Genomic DNA, 16,596 nt, shown 5'->3' with positions numbered 1-16,596 from the left:
AGGAGAGGACGAGAGCGAGAGGCAGACGGAGGCAACATGGCAGGGCAAGACGATGGACGCTAGACAGGGGTGCTAGCTTGGCGCAATCTTAAAGGAAAAGGAACAAACGCACGGTCCACATCCAATCCTAAACTCCACCTCAACCCTTCAACCCTCCAGCCCTCCTAAACCCAACATCATCACGGCGCTAATTCTCTTTACCAAGTCCACCTCGTACTCTTCCCTCTAGCCTCTTAGTTGACCTCTTTACTCTGCTCTCTCTCGTAAATGTAATACCTCGTCTTACGAATAGAAACCATCTCTCGTCTCCTAGGCAAAGACCCTCACCCCCACCACCTCTCTCTCTTCTATTCACCCCCGGCTCCTCAACCGGTCCATACACTTAAACAGCCACACGAGGCAAACCGAGCTTCAGAGCCTTGTCCGCAGAGAGCCCGTCACCCAGTCCAGTCTACCCTACCTGCCCGCCTCCCGCCCTCATCATCGCGCATATGATTTTAACCTCCTCTGCAGCGGCAGCATGTACAATCCCGTTCTTAGCCCTTCCGGAGATCGCTGTGCTTACCCTATGTCTGCCTGCCTACAGCATCTGCCACCGCACCGTACCTGGCAGATGCGCATGTGTGCTTGTGGTGTGTGTGTATGCCTACGTGCGAAATCCTCCGACCGACAACCTGTCATCGCTCGGTCACGCGTGCGAGTAATTTCCTGTTCCTGAAAGATCAACACCAAGCTCACAATTATCGTGACATCTCACTCTCCCCCATTCGGTGCCCGGCGCAAATGGTCAAACCTCACCTCGATAATTCCGTTTCACAGTTTTGTCCACAAACGTGTTACGCGAAGACAATCAGTGCGGTCACCACCGCCATGAGACTCGTGTGTCCAACCACTGAAACGGCGCCAACGAATCAGTGCGTTGTGCCTTTGGGTCCAGCGTCGTGCCAGCGTGCCAGCCAAACCATGCTGGCTCGCTGGCTCTCTATCACTCCTTGTGTCCTCACCGGCTACTGTTTCCAAGGTGTGACGACAGCTCTCCGGACCTGAATTGGTTCCTGAATTGAATTGGAATTGAGTTGCAGCTATCCATATGCGATAATTGATCCTCACACCTTGATCCACCCCCAGCAATGGGACGTGGCACACGCCCTCAGCCGGCCCAGGGACCTACCCAGTATCTACATCACCGTTGCCGCGGCGGAATCAGAAACTGCCCATCTAGACAAACGAAAGTGACCCATCATATTGTTTGCACGACTGGTCCGACAAACGTGTTTCGTGTCTCACCATAGAGAAAGAAATGGCGAGAGTTCAGTTGGCGAACATCAACAACTGCACACGTTCAATAATAGAGAGCGAGTTTTTGTTTGGAGACCTTGGCGTCAGACGAGACGCCCGTTGTTCCTGTACTGTGCTATGGCCCCCTCTCAGCCACTCAACCACTCAATTCATCCTGATCCTAAATCTGGGTAGAGCAGGGGCGCCAATCGATGTAATCATGTAACTCGTTCTATTCTATCTACCCAATGACCCTGGACCTTCCAAATCTCGCTGCTCACCCAGTCGCAGGCCCCCAAATTCGGCCACCAGGCTGAGCCAAGCAAGATCGACGTACAGGAAAAGGAACCCAATTATAACCACAGCTTGAGCTGCTAAGTATGGCGAAAGGATTCCAAGAGAAGCTGATATCGTTAAATCAACGATGATTAAATCCTCATTCAGGTGACAAATTGCGCCAATATCTTCGCACTGCTGGATGAAAGGAATCCTGAAACGACATCCGTGCACGGCTTTGTGAGAGTACCAAACTTTCAGCGAGAGCCCACCACTCCCGATCAGCCCGATCAGTCGTGCAGGTAGGATCTACGTCTATGCTCCACCATTGACGGACTAAGAAGCATTTTCAAGAAGTCTATTTGGACATCCTCGTTGTTTTGTTTGGCGATGGATTGGATGAAGTTGGAACCGCTACTACGACTCGTGAAAAGGACAATGATATTATTGGATTGAGCATCTAGACAAAGGACTTCTCCGCACCTCGCAGGGCTTTCGTGCTAATAAATTAGAACGTTTCAAACCCCAAGTTGACAAGCAAATGCTTAGGTTAAGTTTATTTGAGGTCGTCTATTGTTGCAGTTCCAGCCTTCCAGGCATGATACCGAACTGTCATGACCCAAGAGCTGACGAGCTTGTCACCTCAAACGTCTTCGCACATGGAGAACAGCCATCATCATCCAACAACAATGAAATAGGGTTCAATGACAAAGCCAACAAAAGTACGCCATATTTCAGGCATACATTCGTGCTACAGACCAATGCAAACAACATTTGTCCCTGAGACTTAGTAAAGAGTGACAACTAACGTTCAGCATCTAGACCTGTGCCTAGTGTTTCGTAGATATCATAGAACTAGAAATCTTTCAGAGGTATAGAGGGGTCGATCTAGAGCATTGCCAGAAAGTGTTGGCCTCTGGAGGAGCAACCTTTGCAGATAATATGACCACTGATTCAGTGCTTATATCCTCCTAGCATCAACATCTGCCCAGCATCAACATCCTCCTAGTTTCATATCCTCCCAGTACCAGTATCCTTCTAATTATCAACCGTACATACAAATTCATACACAATCAAATAGTCTCCTAGGATAAGAGTGCCGGCAGAACAATGTCGTAGCTCAACAGCAGACAGTATACTAACCTGAGATGCATCTTCCTTAAACTGTACAAATGTTCCTTCTCTATGCTTAAACTACGTAGACCAGAGATGTCCTGCATATACAGATTATCTTCATTTCAACAATTAAGAGGAATGATAATCCCCTACATATGCTACTGTGTTTTCGTTTGATAGAGCGCCGACAGCAACGTACTTGTCTACATCCTGCCCTCTTTTCCTCTTTGAGCTCTTTATAGAGATACAAGAATATTAACTTCTGTTAATGTTGTCTTGTTCTACGTTCCTGTTGTAATCCTATTCAAGCCCTTCCCTTGCCTCAAGAGAATCTACAGGGAAACAATAAATGAACAAATGGACTGTATTTTTTCCTAGCAAGAAGGCCGCAGGCTGGGTAGGAAGAATTGCTATTCATGAGAAGATGTACGTAGGAGAGTTTGCAATGCTGTTGTCTTGTATGTATGTAGTGTTGTAGTTACATAGGTGGGCAGTACGTATGCATATCTGTCTGCTGGTTTTTGATTTCAAAGTTCGAAGTGCGCGGTTTTTCTGCTTCCTGGACACTGGTTCCTATGTCCCGTTTTCAACTTTATAGCTCTTAACTCTTAACTCTTGGTCCCTGGTTGTAATTCGAAATTGGATATTTACTTCCTACTCCCTGGATTCTGGTTATCAGATTCTGATTCCTGATTCATGGATTCTGATTTCTGAGTCCTGGATTCTAATTCCTGATTCCCAGTTTCTGTTCCATGTCTCTGGTCTGGTCCCTGGTTTCTTAGTATTTATTTTTTCTGTTTTGCGTTTTTAAGTTCCCGATTTCAGTTGCCTGATTTTAGACTCCAATTTTCTTCTTCTTCTTTTCAGGTTCTTTGATTTCCTGATTCCTATTTCCTGTTTCCCGTTTCTAGTCTTCTTACTTCGCCCCACTAATGCTAGAGTCCTGAAACCTAAAAATCAAAAACAGGAAACAGGAAATAGGAAACAGGAAAATAGTATTAGTTCTATATTACCAATTTCAAGTTTCTGGTTTCCTGTTCTCACTTTCCCGTTTCTAATTTTTAGTTTTTACTCCTCAGTACCCTGTATCAAATCAATGCCTGGTTTCCAAATCCAGAATACCGACTCTCTATTTTAGTTCTGCGTTTCCCTATTCCCTATTCCCTATATCCTGTTTCCTGATTCTAGGATCTAGTTTACAGCGTTATGTGAGGGACAAAACCTAAGTACAGGAAACAGGAAACGGGAAACTGTGCCCATCTTTCTGTCTCCCGTCCTGCGTGTCTTGACTGCTAGTTCCTAACTGTTGAAATCTTTTCTGATTCCCGTTTCCTGGTTCTCGGTTCCTGGTTTCTTTTTCCTGAGTATCTGTGATTGAGTTGATACCAAGTTCAAGTATGCGCATGAGAAGGTATGGCAAAAATGACATGTATATCTAACGTTCGTGCTAATTTGGATGGACGACTTGAATTTTTCAATCTCTCTGGATATGTATGTGCATATGTAGTTCACTCTGGCCGTTTCATCGTCAATCTTACTCTCCTTTCTTACTTCTTTACTGCCTTGATTGCTCAATTACACCCTACATACCCCCTTCCCCTTCCTTACCCCTTCCCACCCTCTACCATCCACATGAAAACAAAAATGAACGCTCTCAACCCCCTTGATCCCTTCCATACCCTTACTCTCACCTCCCTTCACCTCCACATCAAATCAACCCTACCGATAAAACCCCTCATCCCCACCACCACCACCGGCACCGCCTCCTCCACCTCCCCCGCCAGGCCTATACGGTAAATACGCACCCCCCTGCTGCTGCGGCTGCGGACTCCCCGGCGCAACATTCGGGACCTGGTACCCCGCCTGCGGGACGGGCGGCGGCGCGTAGCCTGGTGCCATTGGCATGCCTCCGCCTGTATTATACGGGGCCGAGGGGTCTGAGGGCGGAGGGGGGCTTTGCGTGTGTGCGTACGGTTGTTGTTGGGAGGGGAGGGAAGCGTAGTCTGGCTGTTGTTGGTGTTGTGAGGGGCCGGCGTAGGAGTGGCGGGAGGGGTTTGGGTTGTCGATGGGGGAGTCGTAGTGTGCGGTTGCGAGTTCCTGGGGTGCGAAGCTTTGGGGTCGTTGTTGTTGTGGGGGTGCTTGTTGTGGTTGATGTTGTTGATGTTGTTGTTGCTGGGGGGGAGGGACGGAGTACGGGTCGTGGATGTGTGGTGGTTGGGAGGGGAGCGGGCTTTGCTGCTGGGGTCGGGGTTGTTGTTGTTGTTGCTGTTGCTGTTGCGGTGGAGGTTGCTGGGCTTGTTGTGATGGGGGTACCATGAAGAAGGCTGGGTTCGTGCCTGCGGGCGGGTATGGAGGTTGCTCTTGATGTCCGGAGGGGGGAGCGTAGTGGTTGTACCGTGAGTTATCTGGTTGATGCTGCTGCTGCGGCGGTGGTGCGTTGTATGCTGCATATGGACGGCCGTAAGGAGGCTGCTGCTGGGGTTGAGACATCGAAGCTTCAAGCATTGATTCGTAGTCCCGGCGGGCCTTGATGAATTTCTCGTTCAGTGATGTGAAGTCATCTATTCCAAGTTAGCACACTCATCTCCAAAACCTTCAATCTCAGATGTACGCACCCTTCTTCTGCGAGTACTTCCCAATCAGCTGGATGAGCTTAGGTCGAATCGCCAGCGTGGAGTGATACAACTCCGTGATCTCCTCGTTGTCCCGCGCATCACCTCCGCCCTGGGAGCTCGTACTCAGCAGAGCCAGCAACTTCTCGACGTTACGGATCTGCGCGAAGACCTCCGCCTCCATGTGTGCCTCCCGCTCCAACTCCTCCCGCGTCGGGTCCTGCAGCTTCTCGACGTAGTTCAGCGGGAAGATACCCGTCTGACCGCGCAGCGAACCCTTCCACCAGTCCTTATACACCGATTCCAGCACCGCGATGACGTCGCCCTTCCTGAACTGCAGCTCCCCCGGCTCGGAGGGCTGGAAATCGAACAGCGCGCGGACCCTCGACACCGTGGCGGCCGTCGTCCCCGAAGGCATAGGCGCCGGCGGCGCAGCCTGCTCGGACTGGGACTGCGAAGGCTGCGAACCCGACGACTCGTTCGGCGCATTCGACCTGGCAGCCGTCGGCGACGCTCCCTTGCTCTCCTGTATCGACATCTTCAACGCCATCTGCAGCTCCTCCTCCTCCTTCTGGCGATCGAGGTCCGTGATCTGCGTCTTCTGCGGCTTCGACGGGGCCCTGAGATTCGGGTTCTGGCTCTTGAGCTTCGTGTACGCACCCTGCATGATGCCGAGGTCCGGGTCGCTGGCAAACATGTCGGACCACTCGGCCATGCGCTCGAGGATCTTCGCCTTGACCTGCTGGTGGGTGTTCCGGTCGTTGGCGAGGCGCAGCAGGGCGTCGGTGAAGCTCCGCGACGCGAGCTCCTTGTGCAGGTTGAGCCCGCAGTTCTGCGACAGCGCGTTCGCGAGCTCCAGGCTGTACAGCTGCACGTTGGCGTTGCGGTGCGCGAGCCGCTTGATCAGCGCGCCGACTACCTCCTTCGCTCCGTTGTCGGTAGAGCCCACCCGGTCGCACACATCGAGGATGTACTCCCAGTTCTCGCTCGTCAGGTTCTCGTCCGTCGCTTTGACTGTGGGGAAGTGAAGGTTAGCTTGACACTTTCTTGCTTGCGGGTGGTGCTGGGGAGTTGGGCACATGGGATGGATGGGCGGGAACCAAACGTACCGACGGCGTCGTCGAAAGCATTCGTTTGTGCTCGGAACATCCTTTCCTGTTCTCCTCCTTTGGTATTTTCAAGCTTCTTCCTGTGATCCTATTATTTTACCCCGATATCCGTGGTTCGGTGGGTGGTGTTGGTGAAGGAAAGGATGTTGTTGGAGAGGTGAGGTGGGTTGTTGTACGTCTGCCTGACGTCTCCGGCTGGCTCGTTCTCCCACAAATGTGGTCCTTGGTACGGTACGGTACGGTACGTATTCTCTCCCCGCCGCGCGCTCACCGATCTTACTCAGTAGATGGTAAGCAAAAAATCTTCTTTTCCTCCCCAAATAATCGCTTGAAAATACTCTAGCAAATGTGAAATTAGATAAGACTTCGACTTCGTTCGGAAGAGTGGTAGGTTATCTGAAGGAGAGATGTAGTTAATGGAGGTTCAAGTCCACCGCCGCCGCCACCGATGACGAACGGCTGTAGCGCCCGACACGTGCGCATTGTGGCGGCCGTATAAGCCCCCCAGCCTATCCCCGTACTGCGAACTCGTATACGCTGAACGGAAACAAAACGAAACGAAACGCCATGATACGCGTAATGCAAGGCACGAAGCTCATGGCGAGGTAAGGTGGGGCTCGGGCTCGGTTCATGTGCTTCTGCTGGTGGTGGTGGTAGTAAACATAGAGATCAACAGCATACACGGACCGAAATCATCTTGAAGTCCTGCTCCGTATATAGAGAGCAGTCGTACTTTGCAGAGGTGATTCGTTCTTTGCAGAGATGATGAAGGAATGTACCCCTTGTAAGAGAGACATGAAAACAAACTTCATGGTAAAGCAAGTAGTCAGCCCCATCTCCCCTCTGTCTATCTATCGTCCGTAGGAAAGCAAAAGTCGAAAGTGCATAATGCTGAAAAGATCAAGAAGCAAAACAAACAAACACAGCAGCGTGATTCAGGGCTTCATCTCCATTGACGAACTAGTATTCTCATTACCGGTTTTTGGATATTGGCCTCAACGCTCTATTTCGTCTGCCTACTATAGGGTACTCTAATTCCCCCACTCTCTCCTCCTCTCTCTTCCCTTGACTTGTGCATAGCGATTCCAGAAAATGAGTTAATGAAAAGGAAAAAAGGAACCTCCCACCCAATAAAGGCAGGGGAAGACGAAAGAAACCATCCCCTCTCGGCAGTAGACGAAGAAAAAAAAAGAAACAGAAGAAGAAAAGTAAAAAGACAAAAAAAGATTTACGCCCTTATTTTCCGCTGGGAAGGTTGAATATTTGTGATTCGCTCGAATAAACTGCTTTGGGTCCCTCTCTCTTGCTTATCCGGCCGTTAACTACCATGCCATAACCACCACCCATGTACGTACCGCCCCCCTCCTCGTCTCCCATATATGGAAAAATACATATTTGCCGTGTTGTATTTGGACGTGTGTGTGTTTGTGAACTCGCGAACGCCTTCTTCGGAGGATCCGGACCCGAACGCTCGGCTCTGCTCTAATCGAGGGAAAATAAAAAAAGGGGGGCCGGCTATTGTGTATGTGTGTGACTTGGAGACAAAAGTCCGGTGGGACGGACGTGGCCTTTTTTTTTTGAAGCAAACGCTATGATTTGGAAAAGGGAGATTTGCAATTGCAACTGCACAGCACACACCCCAGAAAGAGGTAAGAACCAATTCGTCGGATGCCCACGCGGAGCAGTGCGCCCCCCGCCTCTCTGCAAACGAACATCCTCCAACCTGGGGTACAAGAAACGGTAGCGACGAGCGTTCTCATTACGACACGTCTCACAGCTGCTCCGCTTTGCCATACCAGTCGACAAACGATGCTCGGCTCGTCGTCGTCGCCGCCGCTGCCGGTTCGCTGCCTTGGTCCGCGGCTTGCGTCTTGCCCCCAACTATAACGGCTCTTTGATAAGATTTATTTCAAAAAGAAAATGGACTAGGAAATTCTTCACATACCACCCTTCTTCCGCCTTTCCTCGGCTCTTGCTTTCCGCGCGGACAACACTAGCGGGGCCAGCGTGTTCAGCGGTTCAGCAGTTTGGATGAATGGATGCTATCAAAACATGTCAGCGCTCAGGTTCCACAATGTCGCATCCGGACGACCGAATCGCAGCAAATAAAATGGGACAAGACTTACCACCAGGAGATCATGAGCGCTAGCCCGCTTGTCCGGATCCACCTTCAGTGAGAAGTGTAGGAAGTCGCGGAAGACAGGCGATAGTTGGTGCTCATCCTTGATCGTTGGTGTTCCGTTCGTCGCAATGAGCCAGAGTGCGCGGAGAGGGCTTTCGTTGAGGTATGGTGGCTCGCCTTCGATCATCTCGATGGCCATGATGCCCAGCGACCAGATGTCGACCTTTCGGCCATATTCCTTTCGCGTGACCACCTCGGGGGCCATCCAGTATGGCGTACCGACCATGGTCGTTCGCTTGTTGTGACTTTCATTAATTTGTGCGCAGAAACCAAAGTCGGCTGTGCGAGGTTAGCAAACTCCATTATGCCGAAGTCCTGGGGAAAGCGGGAAACCTACTCAGTTTGATGTTGCCTTCGAGCGAAAGCAGAATATTGTCCGATTTGATGTCTCGATGGATGACTCCCTTCGAGTGCAGATGCTGCAGACCGTTCAGGGTTTCACGACACACAGCCGCGATCTGCCCTTCTGACATGATGTTGAACGTGACCACGTCTGTCAAACTGCCACCCTCCATGTACTCCATGACGACCCATAGATCGCCCCGGACCAAGAAACTGTCCATGAAATTGACAATGTTCTTGTGCTTGCTGTCCTTCATGACCAAAATTTCATTAATGATTAGATCCTTCTTGGGTTGCTGCTCCAGGTTCATTTGCTTGATGGCGACGCATTTGTTTGTCGAGACTTCGTAGGCCGTGAAGACGCCGCCAGACGCACCCTGGCCAATCTTATTGAGATTGCGGTACATCTGCGTCGGGTCTGCGTTGGTGCATATGGCATTGAGCTTGGCCACGATGTCCGGGCCTTGGCTCTGCCGGGGTCGCTGGCGCGGTCGGGGTGCTGGGCCCACGCGCGCCTGCTGCGAGGGAAGCGGGATGTTCTGTGGGTCGATCTGTTGAGCAAATTGCTGCTGGGGCGAGGGCTGCGATGGTGCCGGTGCGGCTGGTGCGAGCTGGTGCGGTTGAGGAGCCCGTTGGCTCACGCTTCGTCCGAGGTGAGGGGGTTGCTGAGCTGGCTTCGCGTTCATCGAGTGCTGGGCGGCCATCATTGCCTGGGCCTGCTGCTGCTGGTACTGCTGCGCGGGCGACATGGGAGTGGCATTTGATGGAGAGTCGAACCGGGGCGGAGTGCCTCCGGTGGTGTTGGCTCTGCTTCGAGGAGCGGAAGAGGGACCCTGCGGCTGAGGATGTTCTGTGATCGTCGAGGTGGGATATGCAACGTGTGGGAACTCGTTCTGGGGGCTCTGCACCAAGGGCGATTGCGAGACTGGCTGCTGGGTCACCGTGCCGGGGGCAGAAGGGGCTGCCCGAGCAGGTACAAGATTTGTAGCGCTTCCTGAAGGCGGTGGCCGTGGAGCTGGCCTGTTCGGTACGAGCGCACCATTGATCGGAGGTGAAGCCGGAGACGTGACGCCCGGCGAAGTGTGACTGCGAGGAATCGGGGGAGGGGCGCGGGGGTTCTCGAAGCTATCCAGGTCGTTGCGGGGGAAGCGCGGGCTCTGGGGCGGGCTGAGGAGGGGTTGGCCGTATTGTTGCGTTTGCTGCTGTTGCTGCTGCTGCTGGGCTTGTGGTGGTTGTTGGCTGCCGAGGCTCGTTTGATATGTGTAGCTTTGAGAGTGCACTGGGCCCATCTTGTCCCATATCGCGTCCTCGCCGCTCTTCTCTGCATTGTCTTTGTAGAAGTTGACGACATCCATGACAGCCTGGGGGTGCTGCTTCTGTTCCTGCTCCGAGATACCATTCTGTTGTAACATGCGCTGCCATTCCTTCGGAAGGCCCTAGAACGATGTTAGCGAGGTCCAATGAAGGAGGGTGATGCGAGAGGAGGGTGAGTAGGAAGGGTGATGGCGAAAGCGTGGAGTAGTGTGGGCATGGAGGGGTTGAAAGGGAATATGCGGGGGACATGTCCGTCTAGAGGAAGGATCCATGGCCAGAGCAGTCTGAGCGTGCTGGCAACCAGGCATATATCCGACAAGCATAGTACATACCGTGTATTCACCAGTCTCGTTGTCGATGCTGACGTGGGTGACGTGCATAGGGTTCGTGGGCGTAGAGATTGTGGGCCTTCGCGGCGAACCCAGCATGCTGTTCACGAAGCTAGAGAATGTGCCCTTCTTCTTTCCGCCATCGGACTTTCTGTTCTTGACCTCATCGCTGTATCGCTGTCGAGGGCTCTTTGTGCCACTGCCACTGCCGCTGTCGGTCGAGCGAGGTGGGGTGATTGTGTCCATGGTACGCGCGAGAGCCGTGAAGCTGGCCGACTGGCGGAGGGAGGGAGATTTCTTGAACTTCTTGGGAGGGTCGGAGGTGAGGGAGTGTTGTATGATGGGTGGACGTGGCGGGTGGTGAGAGGTGGTGGAGGTGGGAGTGGGTACGGTGGGAGACGGGGTCGTGGTTGCGTTGGCAGAGTTGATGATGGCGGCCGAATCGAAGGGCTGGCCGATGAGCTCGGGGGTGGGTCGCTTAAGAGAGAGGGTATCGTTATTGACGTTGATGGTTGTGCTGCTGGTATTGGCGGAGGAGGATGATGTGGTGGAGTAGTTGTTGTTGTTGTTGTTGGCAGAGGTGGAGGAGGTGGAGGTGGAGGAGAAGCCGGCGGCAGAGAAAGGTTTTGTGAAGCCAGAGGAGACAACAGAGAAGCCGCCGCCTATTGTCCGTTTTGCATCGTGAACGGGTGAACGAGAGGGTTGGTGGTGAAGGGAGGGTGAACGGGTAGGTGGTTTGACGGGGCCGGTGAAGTAGGAGTAAGAGGAAGACGACGACGGTGATGAGGAGCCGCCAAGCAAGTCTGGAGAGCGATTCGCGCCTGAACCCGATCCCAATCCTGATCCTGAACCCACTGCCGACGGTGATAATAGAGATGCAGCAGCGGTGGCAGCAGCAGAAGAATGAGCAGAAGAGAAGGAAGGATATGACGGGGCGGAGGGAGCCCGGCGCAGGGTCGTTTGGTGCGTCTTGTTGTGAAATGCGACTGGTGGAGGTTGTTTGGGCTTCTTTCGAAGCTTCGATGCCGGGCGGTGTTGTTCTTCGTGTACGGCGGTAGCGATGTGCTGAATGGCGGAAGATGGCTGATGAGGGTCCATAATGGCGGACAGGTAATATGAATAACTACTCGTACTACCAGCAGTAGTAGCAGTAGCACTGTAGCAATTACTTGGGGGAGTGAGTAGAGTGAGTAGAGTACCAATCTCCAGTCTCCAGTACAACAGAAGAGAGTAACTAAAACTACTAGGTAGAGTAACTAAGAGTAGACTCCGGAGTAATAGTACTCGTAGCAAAGAGAGTAAAGTAAAGCAATACCCTACTAATCTCTACTAGATACTCTACTACTCTGCTGTCTCTCTCTCTGCAGGTATGTCTCTACCACTCCACTCTACTAGGTACTGGTACTGAGGGTGGCTTGGGCTACCGAGCAAGTGTCCCAGAGATTGAGAGTTGCAGCAGATTCCAGAATAAATCGCTACCTTTTCTTCTCTTCTCTCTCTGGTCTACTCCGTACCGTACTCCGTACCAATTCTGAATGGCCCAGCCTAAAACTTCCCTTTCTACCTTGCTTTCTTCTTTGTGGCGAGATGCCCACAGTAGTGTCTGTTAAACGAGTAGACACTCCGTATGTACTGTACTGTTACTGTCACTGTGTACAGTAGTAGTAGTAGTAGTGTGAGTAGACAGTCCTGACTGGTCCTTACTGGTCTGTCTCTCCGTTTTCCGTTCTCCGGGTCGTCGTCTCGCTCGTCTCTGGATGGCCTCTGGACTGGTCTCCGCTGGCGGGCGCCTCGTGGAGGTACAGGAATGGCGACACAGCAGATTGGATGAGATAGGCAATTCCACCGGCTGGTTCGTCCTGTCCCGTCTCCGTTGTCTGGCCACGCCTTGCCTCTGCCTGCCTTTGCTTGTCTTGTGCTAGCTAGACCCGGCGGGTGCGCGCGCGCAATAATGCAATGCAATAACGGTTGATGATTATGTGGAGGGAGGGAGGGGTGGGCGGAGGAGGATTGAGGGGAGGGTAGGTAGGTCAGGTCGTGAGTATGCAGTATAATAGGATGAATGGATGATGATAGGACGAGGAGAGGTATAGGGAATTGGAGAATTAGGGAATTAACAGGGCAGCAGATGCAGAAGATGCAAACAGATGCGACAGATGCAGCAGTCGAAGAGAGGACGTGGACCTGTCGTCTTGACTTTGACTTGAACTTGACCTTGACCTTGACGGTTTACCCTTGACGATTGACCTTGACTTGTCTCGTCTCGTCTCGTTTCGTCTGATTTGTAGGCGTCTGGTTGGCGCCCCCGAGATGCTTGCAAGGGCTCCGCAGTGTCCACCACACACGCACGCAGGCTAATCAAGTACGGGGTCGTTGCGTTACAGCGGAGGTGGAAGAAAAAAGAGAAGAAGGAAAAGGGATTGAATATCTTCCTTCCGATTCTCTTATTTCTTTTCTGCTGAGCTCTTCGACTGTTCCCCTCTATACAGCCCGATCTGGGAGGGGACACAAGGCTGAGATAAGGAGGGGTGGTAGGGGTAGGTAGGTACCCTGATAAAGAGAAGAACGAGAAAATAGGGAAGAAGAAGAACGATGATGGACGAGGAAAAGAGATTGACGATGTTCTATCCTCCTTCTTTTCTTCTTCTGTTTCTCGAGAAGGAGAGAAAAGAAAAAAAAGAATAGGAGGGATGGTGAGGGTGCTGTTCTGCTGGTTATCCGTGCAAAGCTTGCTTTTCTTCACCTGCACCTTCACCATCATCTTCACCATTCACCGTTCATTCACTGAACCATCACGCACCATTCACCTCTCTCACTGACGATAACTTTTATTTCTCCTCCTCCTCCTTTCATCCAATTCACCTCTCAAGATATCAAGATGCCAACATCGACTTCATCTCGATCCAGTCTCGTCCCCAATGGCCCAGTTCCCTCTTCCCCATTCCCCCCCTCCCCCCTCACCATCGACCAGCCTATCCTGGTAGCCCCATCGTATCCTCCCCACTCCCAACTCGGTCCATCCACCTTTGACCACCTCACTCTGCCTCACCACTACCACCTGGGTATGGATTGGGAGTATTATTATCATCATTATTATTACCATCATCTTTATTCCCTCTTCAAAGTTCAGCCTGATGTACGGGGTGTCCCGGTTATGCATTCACCCTCGCTCTCGCCCTTCGCCTAATCCACCATCTACAGACCACAATTATAATATCGTTCACTGCAGTCATACTGTACTCATACTGCATCCATCCTTCCAGCCAACCATTCATCATCGTCCATCCATCCATCTGTCCATCTATCCATGGACCCTCCCTCCCGTGCTTCCATTGCGGCCCGAAACTTCCCTTGAGGATGATGATCCATTGCGCCCCAACGACGAACCACTCACCTGTTAACAAATAACAGCAACCACAACAAGTCTTTGTACTGTACACTCACGTCAACATCAACAATGAATGGATGTATGAATGGGCGAATGAATACATGCACTTTGACATCATCCGTCCACTATCATTCCACCTCCGTCACCACCAACTGCGCTACGAGACCACAATAAGCAAGCGGCGGAACACACTCCACCTCCCACAACTTCGCTCCCTCCTCCCTCTCTCCCTCCTTCAAAATACCTCTCTACCGGTAATCCCCTTCGCTTGGCTTCGTATGGTCGGCATGGCACTGGCACACTGGCAGGGCAGGGCATGGCACTCGTCGCCGCTGGCGTCATCCACCCACTGGCCAGGAATCAGGAAAAGAACGTTTCAGATGCGCTTCCTTACAATCTCCAAAACGGCGCCTATCTCCTAAAACGCACGCTTCTGCAGCCCTTTCAGGTGCCGGCAGCCGTTGCACCTGTCCGGGTGCGGTAACGGTAACGGTACAGCCTACGGCGCACAGTACAAGATAGCCTGCGAGGGGCTGGCTGGCTGGCCTTCCGTCAAGGGAGCATACGCCTCTTTGGGGCCATCTAATCTCCCACCCTTGAGATACCTAGGTAATTACCTACCGACGGAGTACTTGTGCAATAGCTACCACAGTTATTACTTGTACGGAGTGGCTAGCGACTCATGGCACGACGGACTGTTATCCGTTCAGCTAATTCCGCCATGACATCCATATGGGTACTGGTACTATGCCATGCGCCATGCCATGCTACAGCACAACACAACACAGCACAAAGACAACACAAACAAGAACAAGAACAGCCATCTCACAGTTACTCGAACTTCATCTCATCCCCTGGACTGATGATAACCTACGGAGTACTCCGTACTCCGTCAATTCTCTCTACACAGGATTTGCATCCCCATCGGGAGGAAACCACATCCGATTGCTACTCCTTCGACAGGGCTCACGCGGCCCAGACCCAACTCATCCATCTCATATGCTTTGTACCATCTAACCCCAGGACTGGACTCCCATTTTCCACAAATCGTCCCATCTATTCACCTGCATGTGAGATTCCCAAAAGTCTCATCCTTGGTGTACACGGTGACTACATGTTAATCGTGTCTCTCTTCTTTCTTTTGTCGTCCTTTCTCTCCTGATCCAGCCGATGCGCCCATGAATCTCGCTCTCACTTCGTCCCTTTTCCACAAGCACCATCCCTCACGTGCTTGCATGCTCTGTGCAACCTCTCAACATCACTCCTCACGCATGAGACACTGCGAAGACCCTACCCGCCTTGCCTCTGATTTTTTGACCATCGCACACTGCATGCAGCAGCGCATCCGGTTACCGCCTCGTGTGTCGCCATCGAAAGTTTTTTGCGTTTCAGCGATCGTATACCCCACCAATCTTCCGTTTCAAGAATCGAACGAAAATCAATCCCGCCAGAATGGATACGCCAGAGAGATGAGTTTCCAGCCTACGGTAAGTAAACGGTAAAGTGCCCGCTCATCCGCCTGAGACACTCACTCACAACAAAAAAAAAAACAACGAGATCTCGTCAATCTCATCTCACCATCTTCGATCCGTAGTCAAATCTCCCCCGTCGTTTGGAGCTTCTGCAGGTACCACTCAATTGAGTTCTGCTGTCCCGCCTGATGGTTACATGACATGGCATGATGTACTGTGCAGCAGAGTTTAGTTTGTTCTCGACCTTTTTCCTTTGCGTCACTCGACACAGCGCAACGCACGACACACACACACACAGCAGTTAATTTAATCACACTCGAATCACCATGGCCTTGAAACGCGCCATGCAGACGCCCACTACGACGACAATGGGAGATTGAAATCACCCCAGCGACATAGAAAAAGCAACGAGCATTTGGCGGCTAACATCCATCTATGGATCGACTAACTGATCTGGCAATAAACAGCATCGGCGTTTATTCCCGCTGTTTCATCACCAAAACTCTACTCCGTACATCAGAAAAAAAAAACAATTCATCCTTCACAACATCTGCTCATCTTCACCTCTACGCAAACACCTCCTCGTACACATCAAACCAAAAAACACTCCCCCAGATCCCCAAGTACCGACCGACCAACTCTTCACACTAACAGCACACCTCACCCACGGTACGCATCCCAGCATAGCCACCTCCACCCACTCACCTCCCCTCGTGTCTTCCCTCCGCCAGCCAGCCAGGCCATGTGCGCACCCTTTGTACTAGCGAGGTAGCGGCATCCAGGCACCGAACTTTTGTAGCTACCAGAACATGGGCCAGAACGCGAGTAGAAGGTGAGGAGGGGAGGTTTGCGCTAGGGAGTTGTGTAGATGATGCAGAGGATGTATGTGGGTGTGTGTAGATGCAGATAGTGACTCAGGTAGTGAGTTAGTTTAGCTGTTGTTTGATGGTCTGATGTTTAGAGTGCATGCTGTAGAGTTGTGATAGCTACTATTGATGATAGAGAAGTATTGACTAGAAGCAACTGTCAACCACCGGTAATTGACAACTGCAAGCAACTACCAGCGTCTGTCAGCTACTAGTGACTGTCTACTACAAGCAACTGTCTACTACAAGCAACTGTCTACTACAAGCAACTGTCTACTACAAGCAACTGTCTACTACAAGCAACTGTCTACT

General features: G+C 51.7%; 5 protein-coding genes across 5 annotated transcripts; 1 reads left to right on the top strand and 4 right to left on the bottom strand.

Moving 5' to 3' along the window:
* Positions 1 to 4,389: 4,389 nt before the first annotated feature.
* On the bottom strand, positions 4,390 to 6,431 carry BU24DRAFT_414847 (uncharacterized protein; the record flags this gene model as incomplete). Its single annotated transcript, XM_033526250.1, has 3 exons — positions 4,390 to 5,231; positions 5,286 to 6,296; positions 6,392 to 6,431. 3 exons carry the CDS (start codon positions 6,429 to 6,431, stop codon positions 4,390 to 4,392), a joined length of 1,893 nt encoding a protein of 630 aa, XP_033377869.1.
* Positions 6,432 to 7,778: 1,347 nt separating this feature from the next.
* Positions 7,779 to 8,311, bottom strand: BU24DRAFT_77481 (uncharacterized protein). The gene has a single exon (XM_033534623.1). It carries the CDS (start codon positions 8,183 to 8,185, stop codon positions 7,907 to 7,909), a length of 279 nt encoding a protein of 92 aa, XP_033377868.1. The 5' UTR covers positions 8,186 to 8,311; the 3' UTR covers positions 7,779 to 7,906.
* BU24DRAFT_77432 (Pkinase-domain-containing protein) lies at positions 8,304 to 11,985 on the bottom strand. The gene is made up of 4 exons (XM_033534622.1): positions 10,562 to 11,985; positions 8,911 to 10,351; positions 8,518 to 8,852; positions 8,304 to 8,433 (listed from the first exon to the last, which is right to left on the bottom strand). The coding sequence occupies exons 1-4, from the start codon at positions 11,654 to 11,656 to the stop codon at positions 8,329 to 8,331; spliced, it is 2,976 nt and encodes a 991-aa protein (XP_033377867.1). The 5' UTR covers positions 11,657 to 11,985; the 3' UTR covers positions 8,304 to 8,328.
* Positions 11,986 to 12,576: 591 nt separating this feature from the next.
* On the bottom strand, positions 12,577 to 13,745 carry BU24DRAFT_473698 (uncharacterized protein). Its single transcript, XM_033532806.1, has one exon. The coding sequence runs from the start codon at positions 13,326 to 13,328 to the stop codon at positions 12,672 to 12,674; it is 657 nt and encodes a 218-aa protein (XP_033377866.1). The 5' UTR covers positions 13,329 to 13,745; the 3' UTR covers positions 12,577 to 12,671.
* BU24DRAFT_455492 (uncharacterized protein) lies at positions 13,437 to 13,942 on the top strand (the record flags this gene model as incomplete). Its single annotated transcript, XM_033531374.1, has 1 exon — positions 13,437 to 13,942. The coding sequence occupies one exon, from the start codon at positions 13,437 to 13,439 to the stop codon at positions 13,743 to 13,745; it is 309 nt and encodes a 102-aa protein (XP_033377865.1). The 3' UTR covers positions 13,746 to 13,942.
* Positions 13,943 to 16,596: the final 2,654 nt, after the last annotated feature.

This window comes from Aaosphaeria arxii, assembly GCF_010015735.1.
Source record: "Aaosphaeria arxii CBS 175.79 unplaced genomic scaffold BU24scaffold_13, whole genome shotgun sequence".
NCBI lineage: Eukaryota > Fungi > Ascomycota > Dothideomycetes > Pleosporales > Aaosphaeria > Aaosphaeria arxii.
This window is presented reverse-complemented; position numbering and strand designations above follow the sequence as displayed.

Bases quoted from the DNA above. Each gene is read 5' to 3' on its own strand.
- BU24DRAFT_473698 (XM_033532806.1), bottom strand. From the start codon at position 13,328: ATGGTGAAGATGATGGTGAAGGTGCAGGTGAAGAAAAGCAAGCTTTGC.
- BU24DRAFT_77432 (XM_033534622.1), bottom strand. From the start codon at position 11,656: ATGGACCCTCATCAGCCATCTTCCGCCATTCAGCACATCGCTACCGCC. The intron at 10,352-10,561 runs GTATGTACTATG...ACATCGTTCTAG, and splicing joins ACGAGACTGGTGAATACACG to GGCCTTCCGAAGGAATGGCA. The intron at 8,434-8,517 runs GTAAGTCTTGTC...ATGTTTTGATAG, and splicing joins GCGCTCATGATCTCCTGGTG to CATCCATTCATCCAAACTGC.
- BU24DRAFT_77481 (XM_033534623.1), bottom strand. From the start codon at position 8,185: ATGGCAAAGCGGAGCAGCTGTGAGACGTGTCGTAATGAGAACGCTCGT.